Raw genomic sequence first — 19,802 nt, forward strand, 5'->3', positions numbered from 1 at the left:
CTAAAAAAGGATTTTTTTTTTCTCGGCACTGATTCATAACAAAACAAAAGTACCTTTCATGACAACTTCCGGGAGGCCATACGGTTCATATTCAGTATCGTCAAAAGCGGCAGACAGCTGTGTCCTGTTTCGTCGTATTCTCTCCACCAGACGCACGGGGTCTGCCGGGATGGGGAAGGAAGTGGAAAAGAGCATTTTGTCTCTTGTCCCTCTCGCCTCAGATGTCTCAACTTTGGACACGGTCGGAGAAGAGTTGTCCAATTCTTCATCCTCCTCATCCTCTGTCTGTGTATGCACACAATGGCGCTCGGGTGCTGCTGCACTGCCACTCTCCTCTGTTTGAGTGCTGACACTTGTCGCCGAGGAGTGACTGTTCATCTTTAAGTCTTTGGTCGATCTCCAGCTGCCTGACGCGGCGTCAGAACATTGTGATGAATCTGTGGTGACATCTTGCTGACCCCCTTGTACAGGTGGCGTGTGGAGAAGTTCAGACTCTCGCTCCACTTTGTGCTGGGAAAAACACGTACCTGACAGCTTGGTTTCCTGTTCTGAACCCTAAATCACAAGAAAATGGCTCCTTTAACGGCACACTACTTTTACATAAAAACCATGTTATATTAATATCAATAAATAATACAAATCTTAATTGTAATTAACATGATTAAACAATGTAATTCATATATCCCAAATATTATTTTATATTTCATATAAATAATAATATAAAATACAAAATAATAAAATTTATTTCCCTTAAAATAATGTGCAAGAGTCACTAGCTACATCGCAGTTTGAACATTGCTCCCTCACTCTATTGCGGGTTTCCAAAATTACGGTAAATAAATAATAAATGATCGCCAATTTGTGGCTTACTATGGCCAAAAACATGCATATTTAAGAAAACAGCACATATTTTTTTTGCATTTACAAGCATAGAAATTGATAAATTAACTAAAATGAAAAGCCTGTATAAGCCAGTGGTATCCAAAGCTCATTTTTTATTGGCCCACAGCACACACAAAAAAAGAGAGATTTTATGTAAAAAGAAGGCAAAAAAATTATGTTATATATATATATATATATATATATAAAACTTTTTTTTACATTTATTTTTTGCAAAAATAAAAATATCAAAGTGGCTCCGGCATCCTTTCATTTTTTTGTATGTGGCCCATACAAATACATTATTTCTATTATATTTTCTTAAAAATTGTTAGGACTTTACAATTGTGAAAAGGAGCATTTGAGTAGAGATAGTCTGTAAAATAAGTTTCAAATATTTCATCATGCTGTGTTAAAGCTGCTGTATGTCACTCGCTCAAAATGACATTTTTTACAAACCATATGAAAACACCACCAAGAGCTAGCATATGTTACCAATAGTGGTTTAAGAGAAGAGACTTAACAAATAAATGTCACAAAATACTGCAATAATAATGTGTCACACTTAGAAGTTAAACTACGGTATGTAAAAATTGCCGTTCAGGCCAAATAAGAAAACTGGCGCTCAGGCTGGCACTTTACCAAGCACTGCTTTTGTAACATAATGTCCTTTAGTTAGGTGGTTATGTATTACTTTATGATCACTCAAGACGTTTACCTTGCTGATGGCTGCAGGGGGAAGATGGATGCTCAGCTCTGTCGAGCTGTTCTGTCGCACGCTTGAGGTGTCAACGCAAATTAGTGTTAGTTCCAATTCATGACATGAGTTTCACACATTCACAAAATCGAATGCGATCCATTATAAGACGTGTCAAAAATGGGGTGTCACGAGAGTTCACAAGACGAGATGGCATACACGACAGGGTCTACGAGAACGAGACGAGATTTTAAAATTACAATGGCAAAGTATTAAAAATGACAATATATTGCAATCTACTAATATGTTACACTCATCTGCACTGCGTGTTTATGCAGCTGTCCCGCCTCCACCCACCGAGACAAAGACTGTATGACGGACCAAAAGGGCTCACTCCGTTCATGCCGTTGATCTATGGAACAAATGCGCCAAAGCGCTGAAACCAGTGCAAAGAGGGAACCCTCCTCCTGCCTGTTTGGAGGCGAGGGACGAGGAAAACAGACACACATGCACATGGCATTATATTAACTATCCAGTTCATTTTCATTTATTGTGTGATTAATGTATTATTTACTGTCCCAGGCCTAGTGCCCACGAGACAATTTTTTTCTGTACGAGAAATCTTGTCACGTTTTAATCTCGCGGGATCTTGTGACACCCCTACTGTCAACACATGCGGTGTGAGTGTACCTGGTGGAGAGCATGCGGCCTTGTAGTCTGTCAGAGATACAGGAGAGGAACACCTCATCCTCTCTGATGACCAGTGCCAGGCTGTTATCCGTGTGGGTCATGTGATTGGGGTGCATTTCAGATGGGTCTCCTGGGCTGGGAAAGATCTGATCCTGCTTCGAAGTTGAGCTGGACTGAGAAGCTAATCTCCAGATGGCCAACTCCTCCGCCTGCTGTTTGGACATCTCAGAGAGTTCCTGGAGCTTCTTTTGCAGCGCCACCACCTGGTCAGAAAAAGAAGAACACTGAATTAAACTTCAACTACGGACAAACCTGTTGAAAAGTTAACAAAATGACATTCCAAAATATAGATACCTGTTGCTGCAGGTGGCTGATGAGGCGTGGAGAGGCGGCATCTTGCTCTTTTTCCCTCTCCAAATCTTGCCCCTTAATGTCCGTTCTTCTCGTCTCATGTGATGTGATACTTCCTGAGTCTTGCTGGGCTTGCTCTTGTTCCAGTTTGGTTGCGTCTGAGAGGATATACGTCTCAGCACTGAGTAGTGGTGCAATCGATGGTGCTTGTCCTTCATCTTGACCACACGCAGCTTCAGTAGCAGAGGCCTGGATACCTTCAGTCTTACCAGAGCATACAAAGCCATGCAGTTGCGCCACTACCGCATGCTTTTGTAGATCAGAGTCTGTGAGATAGCGGGAAGTGATCACACTGACTGTTTGCAGCTCTAAAGAATCCAGAGAGTCAAGTGCATCTTCTGTTTGGCCTTCATCATCCATCTTACCGACTTTTCCTTCCTTTCTTCTCGTCATATCCTCCCCTGTTATTTCATCCTTAAGTGCATCCAGCGCTCGTGCGCAGCACTGCAGTTCCTCGCCCTGGCTGAGGAGGGCGCGGTCCTTCTCCTGCAGTTCAGCTAGAAGTGCCGAGATGTACTGGCTCTGCTTCTCAAAGCCGAGAGTTAGCTGCCGGGTTTGACGGGTCAACTGGCAGAAGAAAGTCATGAACACGGCTTAGTTTCATTCTAAACACAGATGGAGCTTCTGACAGACTGCGCAACATCAGAATAGTAGGGCTGTCAATCGATTAAAATATTTTATCCATAGTTAACTCATAATTAATCGCACAAAATTGCAGACAGGAGTATGTTTTCATCTATAATTAGGGATGCACAGTAAATCTCTTTGTGGTAAACGATTCGATACACAACTACATTAACTACATCACATTTTATGTAAAGGGATATCAATTTTGGAAACGTGCGGCATTATTTTATTCCAAAAAATAATATAGTTAGAAATCCCATGCTTTTTGCATGTTTAATGCAAGCGGCGTTTTGTCCCTTCCACTTTTTCTTTCACCTCATCTTTGCTCTCCGATGCCGATGCTGTATGTGGGAATGCATACAGGTAAAATGTGATGACCTTATTGAGTGCTAATATGTATATTTGCGTGGTTCACTTTCTGAAAAACACAGTCCAGCCTCCAGCCTACTACTGGTGGATGGTGGCTCTGTATTCATTTCATGCATTTAATTTGATGTCGTTCCTGTCATAGTTTTACACAATACATAATAAATAAGATAAATTAGATGGTTAGAATGTACAATGTTTTGCTTATCTAGCCCGGTGACTAGCCAGCGCGCTGCTAATGCTATTTACATCCAATCTCGTCTTCAGCTATGGTCACATTGACACAAGCCCCCAAATAGCTGTCCTCGGCTATGCCTGCCAGGAAATAGCAGCTCGTAACCCAAATTTTAGCTTGAAGTTCAAAGTAAGAAATCAGCAGAGAGACGGCTCGCATTTAAAAAACACCCGCTGGTATGCCAAAGTACGGCTGCATACATGCTGGCTTTGAAGCTAAATTGACCAATTAAAATACCCTTTTCTTTGTCCATTTCTGCTCAATATTTGCCAGCATTTGTAGCTCCACAGACACTGCTGCGTTTCCTCAAACTACGGTGTGGGCTGAGGGTCAAGCCCGCACATTAATCACTCGTCAGAAAAAATAAAATAAAATAGTGCCGTAAAGGAAACTTCCGTTAACGCGTTATTAACGCATTGACTTTGACAGCCCTAAAAAAGCATGTTATTATTTGGTACAGTTTTTGTTCATTTACAGTTTGTTTACCTGGTTTTGAAGAGCTGCCAGTTTGATTTGGAACTGCTCAGCACGCTCTGCCTCCTGAGCATTTTCTTTCCTCAGTCGTTCAATCTCTTGGTTGAGGTCAGAGATGACAGACTCATCCTTCTGGAGGTCAGAATGAGTCAATGAAGCGGAGTCTCTCACTCCAGAGACCACTGTCTGCCCCTCATCTGACATCACTGCGTGTTGTGGTCTCATTGTAGTCTGCTCCTCTTGGATGAGATCTGCCATTGCCTGGGAGACCAGAGTGTTGTGCTGGTTTGTGGACTGGCAGAAGAGGACATGTTGCTCTGGCGACGAGAGTTTGTTATCCGAGGCAATGAAGTTGGAGTTGAGTTGGTCATAGTGCAGCGTCAGACATGTCACAGGTTTGCTGGCTGACAGTTTCTCCTCATCTCTGCTGCACTTCAGTTGAGCAAGCTCGGCTGCAAGTTCTTCCAGTTTCATGCTCTGTTCTCTCTTCCCTTCTCTCTCTGTTGCAATGATTTGAGTCAGCTCTTCTTTTTCTTGCTCCCTACCTTCTCGCTCTAAAGCCAGCTGGACTTTCACTTCACCAAGCTGCTCCTTCAGCTGGAGGTTAAGCTGCATCATTACCGCCTCCCGGTCCTCCTGAGCATGCTTTGTCCCATCCTTCTCTCTCTCCATGTCTGTCTCCAAAGTGATCAAGGCCTTCCTCAACATCTCAATCTCAGCCTTCTCCTTCTCTAACTGAGCCTTCCACTGCTTGTCTTGCTCATCTCTCTCCGCACCCTGGCTGGTGTGTTTGTGGCTCAGCTGTTTCAGACGGGTCCTGGCCTCCACTTCAGCTCGTCGCTGGGCTTCCAGGTCCTCCAGTCGTTTCTGGAGCTCTTCACGCACGTCATGCAGCTCTGAACGCAACACGGCATTCTCCCTCTGGAGGTCGTCAGTGGCTATCGACTGTTCAGACTTGAGAGACTCAAGAATCAATCTGTCACTTTCCTCCTGAGTGGGGGCCTTGTTGAGCGCATTAGAATCCTTCTCTTCGTAGTTTCTTTCTCCGTGTGAACACTCAGAGTCTGTTATGATGTGTTCAGAATCTATGCCTTCTCCTGGCTCTCTGTCATGGGGGTACGATGTCATTTGCTGGATCTCCTCCTCTCTTTTCCCCCTTCGCTGCTCTACTCTGGGGGTGACGGGCCCCTTGGTGTATGCTGATGATCGAGTAGGGAGAGAAAAAGGTTGTGACGAGAAGCTCTGTCCAACAGGAGGCACGTGGGCAGTCTGCGTATAGCCTGGAAGAGGTGTAGCTTTTTGCTCTAAAGTAGAACATACATGCAATAGCACGAGAGGATCTGCATTGCTTTTTACACTGAATACATCCATGTTGGAATACAGTAATCCCTCGTTTGTCACGGTTAACTGGTTACAGACCAGATGGAATATCTTCATAGTTAGAGCATAGAAAACCTGTTCAGAAACATGATTTTTACCATTATTAGAGCCCTCTAGACATGCAATAACACCCCCAGAGCATCCTTTACACACATATTACCCAATATAGTAGATATAATCAGGGAAAATAAGCCATTTAAGACATATATAACACTCTTGCTCGTGTGTGTTTCAGTAAATGTCTTCTGGACGTGCAGACAGGAAGTGATATTGAGGATTCAGAGTTGAGTATTAGTCTAGCAATACTAGCACAATGATGACTATTATTATGTTATTATTGTGCCTGTTTTGAGATACATTATTATAAAATAAGAAAAGCCTGCCGTTGGCGATAAAAGTCTGGCGTGTGTTACTAGCGACACCTAGTGGCCAGTCTAGACCTTTCATCAACATCTTGTATTGCCTTAAACTGTACAGGTATTTCTATTTTAGTTTCTTTGGAACATTTCTATGCTTGAAAATGCTTAATTTAGGCCAAGAGTATGTAACTTTCGCTTAAATATGCATTTTTGGACTAAATAATAGTCTGTAGTCCACCACGAAAAGCGACAATTCATTCATGAATTTTTGAAAAACCACAATAGGGTGAGGGAAGCGATGTTCGAACCGCGATGGAGCGAGAGACGACTGTAATACAAATGATTGCAAAAAATATTAAATATTGGTTAAACAAAATTTCACAATAATATTGTATATTTATGTATATTGTACTACTATATGTTATGTTTATTTTGTCATTTCTGTAAAAATATTAACTGTATTCATATGGAGTGGCTTTCTTTACAAATTAATGATAATGGCAATAATACTTTTTTTGTTTCACTTTAAATCATAGGTGTCAAACTCAAGGGCCAGGGGCCGGATTTGGTCCTCAATATCATTTCATAGAGTATGTTATGATTATTAATCAAATATTTTTACTTTAAGTTAGATTTATTACTTTTTATATTATTTAAAAATATTTTGACGTATATTTTAATTTACATTTTTTTACTTTAAATTTTTTAAATATTATATTAAGTAAAAAATCATTACAAAAATATTTCTATGTATATTTAATTTTTTTTTACTTAAATTTTTTTTATATTGTACTAAGTAAAAAATAAGAAAATACATTTTTGTAAACTCAAAAAGACACGTAATCTGTAATGTATTTCTTCTGTTAACTTTGACAGAAAATTTGTCAAATCCAAATTTAAAATGAATTACAAAATAGTATATAATATAATAATAATAATAATAATAAAATAGAACTTCTACAGAGTGAAAATGGTAATAACGGCACTCTGAGGGTAACCATAACGGTGAAAATGAGTTTGACGCTCCTGCTTAAATGTACAGTATAGGGATATATTACAGACCAGCAGGTGGCAGTAACAGCCATTTTACTCCTCCATGGACAATAAATTACTCAGTGCACCTTGCAGGTCTTTGAGAAGGCGAAGAGCATCTGCTCGCTCCTCTTCCAGCCTGATCGCTTCTTCCTCCAAGACTCGCTCTCTCTTCTTGCTCTGCCCTAGACTTTCCGCCACGCCCTCTGCATCGCGCATCACCTCCTAAGCGAATTAAAGAGGTTGAAGTGAGCTCTGCTTTCCCCTAAAAGGACTTGATTAGTTTAGCTAAATCTGTTCGCTGTAGAGAAAGCATTATTGAACATGATCAATTATTATTTATTTAAAATGCACTTTAGACAGGCAGACATATATGGTACATTAAGACATCGTTTAAAAATTTACAATGTTCCTTCTGTTCAGTTAATGCATAATAGATGCAGCTCGACCGGTTTGGGGGTGCATTATTGTTTTACCTTCAGTTTGGCTTGTATTTGCATCTCTTTCTTCTGACTGTCCTGGAGCTGTCTCTCTGTGAACTTGACTTTCTCCTTCAGTGACCCCAACTCTTTATCCAGTCCTTGCTTCTGCAGAGACAGCTGAGATGGCAAACAACGACTCAATAGAAGAAAGTAGATGGGTTGAAAACAATGACAGGAAGGAGAACAGTAATGTGGTAAGACAAAACAATGAGGAGGAAAGGGGGGGCAGGGCAATCAGCGATCAAAGAAAACCAATCAGCGTCCTTCCAGCCGTCTGCTAAAAATGTCGCTCACTGAAAAATAGTGCAGTCTGAGGCTCACCTTCCACCTGAGAATAAAGTTAGTTATTCTGCTCTGAGGCTATCATGACGACATCACTCAGCATTCCTTGAAATGTGTGAGTAAAAAGAACGAAAAGGAAAACAAACAAACAAAAAAAATCACAACATCACGTCTTGTTGTCATGCAAATGTAGCGACATGCCTTCACACTGGTCTTACAGAGAACGACAATGGCGGTTATGGGTCGACGTCACACTTCCATACTAATAAATACATTCTGCATCACCGTCTTTACCTTTGCTGCTCAACCTTTCCACTGGGGAGGGGGACAACCGTGAGAAGAGGAAAAGGATGAAGCAGAGATTAGAGGAGGTGGAAGGAAAACAGAGAGAGAGAGAGAGAGAGAGACCGAGTGAGCAAAAGGGAAAAAGAAGGCAAGTACAAAGGAAAGACGCAAGCATGGGTGAAGAAATGAGATAACTTTATTGACTTTTGGCACAGATAAGTGAGGAGACGTAAAAGGGAGAGAAAGCACGGAGGAGAAGGAAGATAAGCCGTTGGTGCCGGATGTTTGTGAAAGTGTTCATGTACTGCAGGGGTGTCCAAACTTTTTCCGCATACAGAAAATTTGAAGGATACAGGGAGCCACTTTGATACATTTTGTACATTAAGATACTAAAACGGATCCAGTACTGGTCAGTACTGTACTCCACTGTATAATTATCAATCCCATATGAGGGAATTATGACATTATACTGATAAATCCGATAAATAATAAAAGCTCCAATGAGGCGAGATTACCCGTACTGTGCAGATGAGCAAATGAAGCACTCCTTTTTCTCCTGGCTGTGATGTTCACGGCCTGCTGTAACTTCCCCTGAGCTCACTTGTAAACAAATTTTCACTTTCTGACATTTTGGGTGCTTGTTGTCCCAAATGCTCCGCGATGGGGGGGAGCCCATTGAGTATATGAAAAACCTTATCAGCCACCTGAAACGCCAACGCCGCAGCGTTTGAAAAGTGCAAAAGGTTTGCCAGAGACCTCCGTGGCGTCACACTGGATGCTTGGAGGGTGTGCCCGAATACAGTGCACCTTGCTGGGCCACGCCAGGCGCCTCCTCCCCCTTTATACTCTGGTTCTCCTGATAGTAGATGTGGTAGCAGTAATATTTGATTAGGACAAATCAATAAAATCCTAATTTCTTCCAGTCCTTCTTACCTCCAGGTGTGCATAAACTACACTTGAATCTAAATTTTAAAAAGCAGATAAAACAAAGTTAACAGTTATCGGTCTTGAGAAGCAGAAAGTTATCGGTATCTGTTTGAAAAAAAAAAAAAGATATTGTGCATCTCTACTGTATATATGCTAAGCAATATGAACAAAACATCCACATCTCGGGTTTCTGTTGTCAGTCAGAGGTCCCCAACCACCACCAACACGTTAGTTAGTTTAGTTTTGTAAACAAAAGCTAATCTATTATTTTATTGAAAAATTGTATACTGTTAAAAAGCCCATAGTTTTTGCACGTCTGTGTCATTTTGTTTCATGTGATAATCTTTCTCTGGAGAAAACAAACTCCAGGCTGGTACCAACGGCGAGTCTGTATTCATTTTGTGCTTTTAATTTGATGTTGTTGGTTGGAAGCAAGTATTGCTCAGTGCAGTGAGACAAGATGTTACGCGCAGCACTTTTAAAAGGGATAGTTTGATGGCCGCGGCGCTCTGTTGCAGATGAAGATGAGAGCGTCTTCATCACATACACACGAATGGAGAGGTGACAGTGCACAGGGACACGCGGGAGACAAATATAATGCTGAGCGATTTGTGAGGTCTGATTTTGTGTCAAAAAATCCCAAGTATCCCTTTAATGTGAAGGCCGGCATTGTGTTGTTGGTATTCGTTCTTCCTTCATGTTAGGCTTTCACAGCCTCAGCGGCCATTTTAATAAGACCCTGGGTTATATGGAGTGTTTTATACACAACACACAAATAAACAGCATTATATTACATTATATTACATTACACCTTACGTAAACCGGTCCGTGGATTAAAAAAGGTTAAAAAAAAAAAAGAGCATTGTTATAGGTGACAAAGCAAATTAGTGTAACGTCCATCCATCCATCCATCCATTTTCTATACCGCTTCTCCTCTTTAGGGTTGCAGGGGCATGCTGGAGCCTATCCCAGCTGACTTCGGGCGACAGACGGGGTACACCCTGGTATGTCATTAATAATGAATTCATTTTATTTTTTGAATATGCAAATGAGCTGCGGGACGAAAATGGCTGCAGTTTGGACAGACATGATGCACTGTTTATAACACTATATGCGTGTGTATTGACCTTGTCAACCTGGGCCTGCAGGGCATTGTGAAGCGTCCTGGCCTGCTGGAGCTCCTGGTTGAGTTTATTCACCTCCTGTTGATGCTGCTTCTCCATGCCCTGCTTCTCCTTCTGGAGCTCCAGCAAGTCCTGCACGCACGCCACAAGCAAATACGCAAAATGTGAGCCAACATCTCGAGATATAGCGTAATGAGACGACATGATTTGTGTCTCCTGTCCATCCTCACCCTCTGATGTTGCTTCTCCAGCTCCTTAGCGCGCTGTTGGTGCTGCAGTCGACTACTCTCGGCATTCTGCCTCTGACACTTGAGCTCCTCTTGAAGCTGCTTCAGCCTCTGCTCAGCTCCTGAGGCCTGCAAGGGACACCATGTCCAATAAATATGACCTTACAGTCACTGGGGAAAAGCCATTTTGGGTCCCCTCGCTGTTCTTCATTATGTGTGGTTGACCCATATGTTGTACTATTAAAATGAGCAAACATTTAGCAAATAACAGACTAAAAACATGAGTGTTGTGTTTACCACAGACACATACACTCTGGATTGTTTCACAGCCAACAAAAGGGCTGTAAAGACTGTAAAGCTTGAGACAATACCACAGTGAGACGTTCCAGATGTTTTCTCTTTTAAAAAGGCAACATAAAAAGAACAACTGAATGACAAAAGGTTACCACCACCGGAGTGGTAGTACTATTAATAGTATTGAGGAAAAGGCTTCTTGAGACGTCATCTGTACTTCTGTGTAGAAGGTGTCGGACGTTTCGCTCCTCATCCGAAGAGCTTCGTCAGCAAACTAATAAGTGCTGGTAGCTTAGGCCTTAAATACAGTAAGAGTGGGCGGAATTGGTGTGCCAACACCCTCCTCCTATTGGTTCGTTACACTAAGCCTGGGCGGAGCAGTGGTATAATCCTATCCTGTTATTCACACCTACGATAAAAGGGAAGTGTCGCTCCCTGAATTGGGTATGAACGACTCTGATACTGGCTTGTTAGCATCTATTGTTCTGGCTCGGCCCTGCCTTCACCTCATTTGCAAGACTAAGAGCTGTGGGTTTTGGTCTCAGTAACCTGCTGAACACAGGGTCCAAATTAAACCTCAAACCACCATTCCGATTCAATGATGGGTTCTGTTGTTTGACAAAAATAGCTTCCTTTACTCCTCTTTCAAACCATCTGTTTTCTTTGGCCAAAATCTTTACCTCGCTGTCCTGAAAAGAGTGATTGGTAGCTTTCAGGTGTAGATGTACTGCTGATTGAGGACCACTAGCATTGTCCCTGCGATGTTGATAAAGCCTTTTTTGGAGCATTTGCTTAGTTTCCCCAATGTAGTGCTCTTTGCATTCCTCATCTTTACAGTGGATGGAATAGACCACATTGCTCTGTTTCTGGTTTGGAGCCTTGTCTTTAGGATGCACTAATTTTTGTCTCAGGGTATTTACTGGTTAGAAATAGGTAGGAATTTTGTGTTGCCATAAGATCCTCTGGAGTTTTTCGGAGACCCCCGCTACATAAGGGACTACCACTCCTCTCCTTTTTGCTTCTGTGGGCTTTTGGGTTTCTTTCCCTACTCTCTTCTTTTGACATTTGTTAAAAGCCCACCGTGGGTACCCACAGGTTGAGAGCGCTCTCTGGACATGTTGTGTCTCCTTTTTCTTTCCCTCAGCACTAGTTGGTATTTGTTCCGCTCTATGTTGGAGGGTCCTAATAACCCCTAGTTTATGTTGTAGTGGATGGTTTGATTCAAAAAGCAGGTATTGGTCAGTGTGTGTGGCCTTTCTAAAGACCTCTGTAAGTAGCTGTCTGTCCTTTCCTATAATTACCTTGCAGTCTAAGAAGGCTAGTTGGTTTTCTTTAGTGTCCTCGCGAGTAAATTTGATATTGGTGTCCACCGCATTGATGTGATCTGTGAAAGACTGAATTTCTTGTTTTTTGATTATGACAAAGGTGTCATCCACGTATCTAAACCAGTGCCTTGGTTTTGTCCCTGAGAAGGATGTGAGAGCCTGTTTCTCCATCTCTTCCATGTACAGATTCGCCACTATGGGTGAGACTGGTGAGCCCATAGCACAACCATGAATTTGTCTGTAGAATTTCCCTCTAAACTGAAAATATGTGGTGTTAAGGCAAATTTCCAGTAATTGGCAGATGTGGTCAGCACTAAGTTTTGTTCTCCGATGCAGAGTTGAGTCCTCGAGCAGTCTCTTCCTCACCACCGAGACTGCTGCTGAGGTGGGGACAGATGTGAAAAGTGAAGTCACATCATAAGACACCAAAGTTTCCTCTGGCTCCAATCTGAGGTCTTTGATGCTCGCCACAAACCCTTTTGTGTTCTCTATATGATGATCAGTGTTGCCTACCAAAGGGGATAAGACTGTTTTTACATATTTCGCTACATTGTACGTGGTAGAGTCAATGCTACAGACAATGGGTCTGAGGGGAAACCCTTCCTTGTGGATTTTTGGAAGGCCATAGATACATGGTGTAGCCTCCCCAGGGTATAACCTATGATACATCTGTCTGTCAATTAGTTCTTCCTTCTCTAACTTTTGAAGACAGTGTATGATTTCTTTCTTATACCTACTGGATGGGTCCCTTTTAAGTTGCTCATATGTGTTGGCATCACTAATTAGACTTGTTATTTTTTCTTCGTAGTCCAATGTGTTGAGAACCACTGTGCATCTGCCCTTATCAGCTGGTAAGATGGTGATGCTCTCATCTTTCTGCAGAGCCGCTAATGCTTTCCTCTCATCCACTACAACATAAACTAGGGGTTATTAGGACCCTCCAACATAGAGCGGAACAAATACCAACTAGTGCTGAGGGAAAGAAAAAGGAGACACAACATGTCCAGAGAGCGCTCTCAACCTGTGGGTACCCACGGTGGGCTTTTAACAAATGTCAAAAGAAGAGAGTAGGGAAAGAAACCCAAAAGCCCACAGAAGCAAAAAGGAGAGGAGTGGTAGTCCCTTATGTAGCGGGGGTCTCCGAAAAACTCCAGAGGATCTTATGGCAACACAAAATTCCTACCTATTTCAAACCAGTAAATACCCTGAGACAAAAATTAGTGCATCCTAAAGACAAGGCTCCAAACCAGAAACAGAGCAATGTGGTCTATTCCATCCACTGTAAAGATGAGGAATGCAAAGAGCACTACATTGGGGAAACTAAGCAAATGCTCCAAAAAAGGCTTTATCAACATCGCAGGAACAATGCTAGTGGTCCTCAATCAGCAGTACATCTACACCTGAAAGCTACCAATCACTCTTTTCAGGACAGCGAGGTAAAGATTTTGGCCAAAGAAAACAGATGGTTTGAAAGAGGAGTAAAGGAAGCTATTTTTGTCAAACAACAGAACCCATCATTGAATCGGAATGGTGGTTTGAGGTTTAATTTGGACCCTGTGTTCAGCAGGTTACTGAGACCAAAACCCACAGCTCTTAGTCTTGCAAATGAGGTGAAGGCAGGGCCGAGCCAGAACAATAGATGCTAACAAGCCAGTATCAGAGTCGTTCATACCCAATTCAGGGAGCGACACTTCCCTTTTATCGTAGGTGTGAATAACAGGATAGGATTATACCACTGCTCCGCCCAGGCTTAGTGTAACGAACCAATAGGAGGAGGGTGTTGGCACACCAATTCCGCCCACTCTTACTGTATTTAAGGCCTAAGCTACCAGCACTTATTAGTTTGCTGACGAAGCTCTTCGGATGAGGAGCGAAACGTCCGACACCTTCTACACAGAAGTACAGATGACGTCTCAAGAAGCCTTTTCCTCGATGGACAACTCCTGTACGACTGAGAGCCTACACAGACGTATTAATAGTATTGTGTCGTTACCCGTTCGCTCTCCTGACTTATCCGCGTGTGCGCTGCGCTGAGCTCGTTGTGCGCCCTCTGCAGGCTGAGCTTGGTGGCGGCCATCTTCGTCTTGCTCTGTTCCATCTCACACTGAAGTGACTTGAGTGACTCGGTCTTTCCACTCAGCTCTTCCTCCAAGGAAGATATTTGACGCTGCATTTGCGACAAAGTCTCTGGTGGATGGAACAAACACATTAGTGCAGTGGCCCCCAACCACCCGGGGAAACTTTTAGACGCAATGACACAAAACAAACACTTACAAATACATTTGTAAATAACTACATTGAATTTGATGTAAATGAACATCAATTTGGGAAATACGGGCCAGTTTTTGCATGTTTGTGTTATTTTGTTTTAGCGACTGACGACCCGGCCCACTTTGTCCACCGGTCCCTGAACGCAGCATAGTTGTGTGCGTGTGCTAACTCTCACGCTGCACCTCGCCATGTCACGGTTCACGCTCACTGTTAAAATATATTCATAAATCATGTTGTTTTGTCATTAATCCAAAAATATGTTTAAGCAAATTGTACATATTTTTGGCATTTTCAAGCATAACAATAACTATAAATGAACTGAAATACAAATATAAGACATTGAAAGACATAACGCATTGACAAACACTTTGCTATTTAGTATTCCACACTGGTCACTAGGTGTCAGTAATGTCACTGTAACAACCTGCTGGTGTTGTAAGTTCATTCCTTTATCAGTTTAATTATTCATTTAAATAGATTATTAATTTAAATGAATCAATAATTCAGCAATTTATTTATTTTAAACCCTGAAGTATGTTGAGATAGCGGGGTGATTTACAATATAACCATGCTAATATACAACAACAGAAAAAAACAGGACAAAATCATATAAAATACAGTCAAACTTGTCTATAGCGGCCACTAAAGGGAGTCTGTAAAAGTGGTCTGTAAAAGTAAAAGTAAAATTAATAATAACGTTAACCAGTAGAGGGCACTGCGGACTGCGGATAAAAGTTGTACAGCACTACTAGGCTTGTTATTATCATGGTTCATGGTTTTAATCCTGAACATGCATTAATCAAACAGTAGCACATCACATAGTACAATTCACAATTGTGCATGTCCAAAAAGGAGTAGGAAGAAGCAAAGCTTATTTAATCCTACATGACAATGCACTACATGACAATGTAGTGCAATCATAGCCAAGGTTTTTACTTACTAAAAGGAAGCTAGAGGCTTAATAATAACTGATAGAATATATCCACCACCCACAGAACAAAGCTGTGCTAGTAATGTCTTACGCTTGTTTTTAATATTTTACTTTTTATACGGCAGAGTGTCATTACAGCTTTAGTTCATCAGGAAGTGACGGGAAGTGACGGTGGGCGTCCCGAGCAGGTGAGCTAGGCTCAGTGCTAGCTGTGAGTTTGGAGAGAGTTGGGAAGTGTGTTTATGTTGGCGTGGATGTAAAGTCCTGCAGTGTTCTCCGCTGTTAATAAAGCCATTAAAGTGCATCGGCGACGTGAGTCTCTCCTTTCCCACAACAAGCGGCATTACAGTATTGACCAGTGCACACCAGGAAATAAACGGTGTCATTTCTTACAGGCATTGGCTGGACAGCTATGTAGTGGGGCTTGTTTAACCTTTGCCTTGTGGGCAAGCAGGAAGGAGAGACGATGCTGAGAGATGTGTGTGTGTTCTGAGCTGCTGTCTGGTGGCCGCGTTCAAGAAGGCAGAAGCAACAGGAGAAGTTTGCTTCTTTGCTTCGGAGCTGAATAACACTGACAAGTTAACAGACTAGTAGCGAACGAAAAAGAAGACGGCTTTGTTTGTGTTGAATACAGAAGATGAGGACTTTGATGGATTTGTGGATGAGGATTGATGAAAAATAACGTGAGTACAACGTGAGTACATTCTAAATAATAATAATAATGTGTGTATATGTATATATATATGTATATGTATATATGTGTGTATATGTATATACAGTCAAACCTGTCTTAGCGGCCACCTTTATAGAACAGCCACCTCCCTATAGCAGCCACTGAAAAATCCCCCCCAGCAAATTTACATGTTATAGACCCTGTGTATAGCAGTCACCTGTCCAACGCGGCCAGCGGCCACCCATTTTGGCTCCCTTGGTCAATATCTGCCTGCATATAGCGGCCAAATTACCAACTCAAGTAGAAGCTTCATGCACGAAAAAGTTTTGTTTTTCAATCAATGAAGCCGTCGTGTGTAGACTTTAATTACTGAGTCCTAGCTCAGTCACAATCATTCACAAGATCCACACAAACTGTCAGTTGTTCCACACAAAAAAGCCGTCTTCTTTTGAGCTTGCTATTTCCTGGTCAAACATGTAACTTCAAGAGTATTTGCACCAAAACATTACCGCAAATTAGGATGGGAACAGGACGTGCTCCCAGCGACGCTACAATAATAAAAAAAAAACATACGCTAGCATGCATGCGGCAGCGGGAGCAAAAATGAATTCGGTTGTACTTAATTGAAGTATTTTAGAATGTACTCACGTTATTTTTCATCAATCCTCATCCACAAATCCATCAAAGTCCTCATCTTCTGTATTCGACACAAACAAAGCCGTCTTTTTTCCCGTTCGCTACTAGTCTGTTAACTTGTCAGTGTTATTCAGCTCTGAAGCAAAGAAGGAAACTTCTCCTGTTGCTTCTGCCAACTTTATTTATTGAACGCGGCCACCAGACAGCAGCTCAGAACACACACACATCTCTCAGCATCGTCTCTCCTTCCTGCTTGCCCACAAGGCAAAGGTTAAACAAGCCCCACTACATAGCTGTCCAGCCAATGCCTGTAAGAAATGACACCGTTTATTTCCTGGTGTGCACTGGTCAATACTGTAATGCCGCTTGTTGTGGGGAAGGAGAGACTCACGTCGCCGATGCACTTTAATGGCTTTATTAACAGCGGAGAACACTGCAGGACTTTACATCCACGCCAACATAAACACACTTTCCAACTCTCTCCAAACTCACAGCTAGCACTGAGCCTAGCTCTCCTGCTCGGGACGCCCACCGTCACTTCCTGATGAACTAAAGCTGTAATGACACTCTGCCGTATAAAAAGTAAAATATTAAAAACAAGCGTAAGACATTACTAGCACAGCTTTGTTCTGTGGGTCGTGGATATATTCTATCAGTTATTATTAAGCCTCTAGCTTCCTTTTAGTAAGTAAAACCCTTGGCTATGATTGCACTACATTGTCATGTAGACCTACAAAGTACACTTGGAAGAACAAGAGGTGAATAAATGTATTGCAACTGATGTGAAACTGATGAGGGGTAGGATTAAATAAGGTTTGCTTCTTCCTACTCCTTTTTGGACATGCAAAATTGTGAATTGTACTATGTGATGTGCTACTGTTTGACTCATATGCATGTTCAGGATTAAAACAATGAACCATGATAATAACAAGCCTAGTAGTGCTGTACAACTTTTATCCGGAGTCCGCAGTGCCCTCTACTGGTCAACATTATTATTATTATTATTCCCCCCCCGCCCCCCCACCTTTTTTTTCCCCTCTACTGGTCAACATTCAAACTGGACGGCAACCTGTCTATAGAGGCCACCTGTCTATAGCAGCCACTTTTGCACACTCCCTCTAGTGGCCGCTATAGACAAGTTTGACTGTATGTATGTATATACTGTATACAGTATATTTATATATATATATATATATAGGGTTTGAAACTGAGTGAGAAGAAGGACAAAGAAGCCAAAAACTCTCACAATGAATAGGAGGAGAACTCCTTTTCACTCCATCACGTTGGCTATGCCATGGCTGGCTTTATGCGGTACGACGCTGATCTAATGTCATGTCTCAATCATGGAACATTACTGACGCCTGGTGGCTACAATACTACATATACCGTCGTCTTAAAAAAATTTTTGACTAATGATACGCCATAGACAACCATGAAACAGCAACCATTTATTAATTAATGAATTTTTGAAAAGCCGTGATAGAGCCATAAGGGAGCAATAATCGAACTGTGATATTGAGAGGGTCGACTGTATGTTGGATAATACCAGTTTAAAGGTGCCTATAAGGGTGTTATTTCATTAAAGATGCCCACTAACACCAAGTCACCATTAGCTGATGTTAAACAGTGCCGACTGTGTAAATCCCGGAATCCCTCGTTTATAGCGGTTAATTGGTTCCAGACCTGACCCTAATAAATTAATTTCCACGCTATAGAATTCAATGTTAATATATGGAATATTTTTAAGTTACGTAAGAGCATAGAAAACCACTGACTTTGTAAATACGTATTTTAACATTAGAGCCCCGTAGACATGAAATAACACCCCTACAGTCACCTTTACGCTCCTATTATTCATTGTTTACAACACATTGCTCAACTCTTATGCTGCAGGGACTTGAGATGGCCGCTAGCCAGCGAGTTAGCGAGTTAGCCAGTTAGTCTGGTACTTATTTCTTCTCAACTTAAGCCAAAAATTTACCACTTCCACATGGAATGGAAGGAGAACTTTTTTTCCACTCTATCATGTGGGCCATGCCATGGCTGACTTCATGCAGTGTTAAGGTAATGTCATCTAAGCTAATGCCTCAATGTTTTGTGTCATTACTGCTGCCTACTGACCATAACACAACATATCACGACATACGCTGTCAGAGAGGTGCTCTTGGAGTCGTTAGATTGATGTGCTGCGACCCTCACAAGCAGCTTGTGAATGAATATGTATGCCGTGTACAGTAAATGAGCTACCCATCCACCAGACATCAATAGGTCTTTGTTGCAAGCTCTGTAGCCACTCGATAAACAATTCAGGTGCAACAGTAGATCAACACTGATGTGACGTCCTAACGGGCTGTTACTGACACCTCCTTCTAGCATGACTTGAGAAGAACCTCGTATTTACCTTACCAGTATCTTGCTGGGAATGTCACAAAAACAAACGCACACCCTATTACGTCAACACTCCACCAGCCCTTGTGCGCGAGAGGCGCTCCAGGTTGGGAAGTTAGCACGCAGGAGTCGATGGAAAAGTCTGACTCTTACACAAGCTTGAATGGAAGTGTTGTCATAGCTGAAGTGCAGATGGTGTTTATGCTTCATGACATTAGATGAACACAACAAAAACATGGGAGTACAGTTGGGGAAACCATTTGACTCACTTTCTGTTTGTGCCCTGAGCTCTTGCTCGTCCTCTAAAGCCTTCTGCTGTGATTGGCCGTGGCGGATGATGTCAGCACATGGCGTCTGGGGAGAAGATGGAGATGGTCTCTTGGCTACGGGCCTCGGGTCGTCCCGCTCCCACGGAAACGCAGCCAAGGGAGAGGCAAAAGAGTCTGATTGGTCAGATGGGTGGCTGCGGGGCGTGGTCTTGAGTTGTTGGGGCAACAGTGTAGAAGGAGCTTCTGAGAACTGGAGCCGCTGCTGAAGGGAGAAAGAAAAACAAAGTCATGGCTTTTTATTTATTTATTTTTTAAGAATATATACAGTGGTCCCCCCGATATCACGATATATTGCTCCCTTGCTGTCTTGCGTTTTTTCAAAAAATAATTAATAAATAATCAATGTTTTGTGGTTGACTATGGCCTTTTATTAGTCAAAAAATTATTAAAAGACAAGTTCTATGTAGTAATGTGGTCACTAGGCATCAGTAATGTTATGAGACATGACGTTAAATTACATTACCTTTCACACTGCATG

General features: G+C 42.1%; 1 protein-coding gene across 10 annotated transcripts in view; it reads right to left on the reverse strand.

Annotated features, from left to right (window-relative positions):
• Positions 1-19,802, reverse strand: part of si:dkeyp-115e12.6 (centromere protein F) — a 44,620-nt gene that overhangs the window by 19,631 nt on the left and 5,187 nt on the right. For 4 of the 10 annotated variants that reach the window (XM_054791198.1, XM_054791200.1, XM_054791203.1 and 1 more), the window contains exons 6-16: positions 19,265-19,526; positions 14,090-14,283; positions 10,481-10,606; positions 10,254-10,382; positions 7,627-7,749; positions 7,240-7,375; positions 4,392-5,683; positions 2,621-3,244; positions 2,267-2,529; positions 1,598-1,658; positions 54-555 (exon numbers count right to left, since the gene is read on the reverse strand). In XM_054791198.1, the coding sequence (XP_054647173.1) occupies positions 54-555; positions 1,598-1,658; positions 2,267-2,529; positions 2,621-3,244; positions 4,392-5,683; positions 7,240-7,375; positions 7,627-7,749; positions 10,254-10,382; positions 10,481-10,606; positions 14,090-14,283; positions 19,265-19,526 (3,712 nt within the window). Of the gene's footprint in view, positions 1-53; positions 556-1,597; positions 1,659-2,266; positions 2,530-2,620; positions 3,245-4,391; positions 5,684-7,239; positions 7,376-7,626; positions 7,750-10,253; positions 10,383-10,480; positions 10,607-14,089; positions 14,284-15,691; positions 15,797-16,619; positions 17,291-19,264; positions 19,527-19,802 lie in introns of those variants that run through there. The other 6 variants (XM_054791205.1, XM_054791201.1, XM_054791206.1 and 3 more) reach the window with 6 other exon arrangements.

This window comes from Dunckerocampus dactyliophorus, chromosome 11 (genome assembly GCF_027744805.1).
Source record: "Dunckerocampus dactyliophorus isolate RoL2022-P2 chromosome 11, RoL_Ddac_1.1, whole genome shotgun sequence".
NCBI lineage: Eukaryota > Metazoa > Chordata > Actinopteri > Syngnathiformes > Syngnathidae > Dunckerocampus > Dunckerocampus dactyliophorus.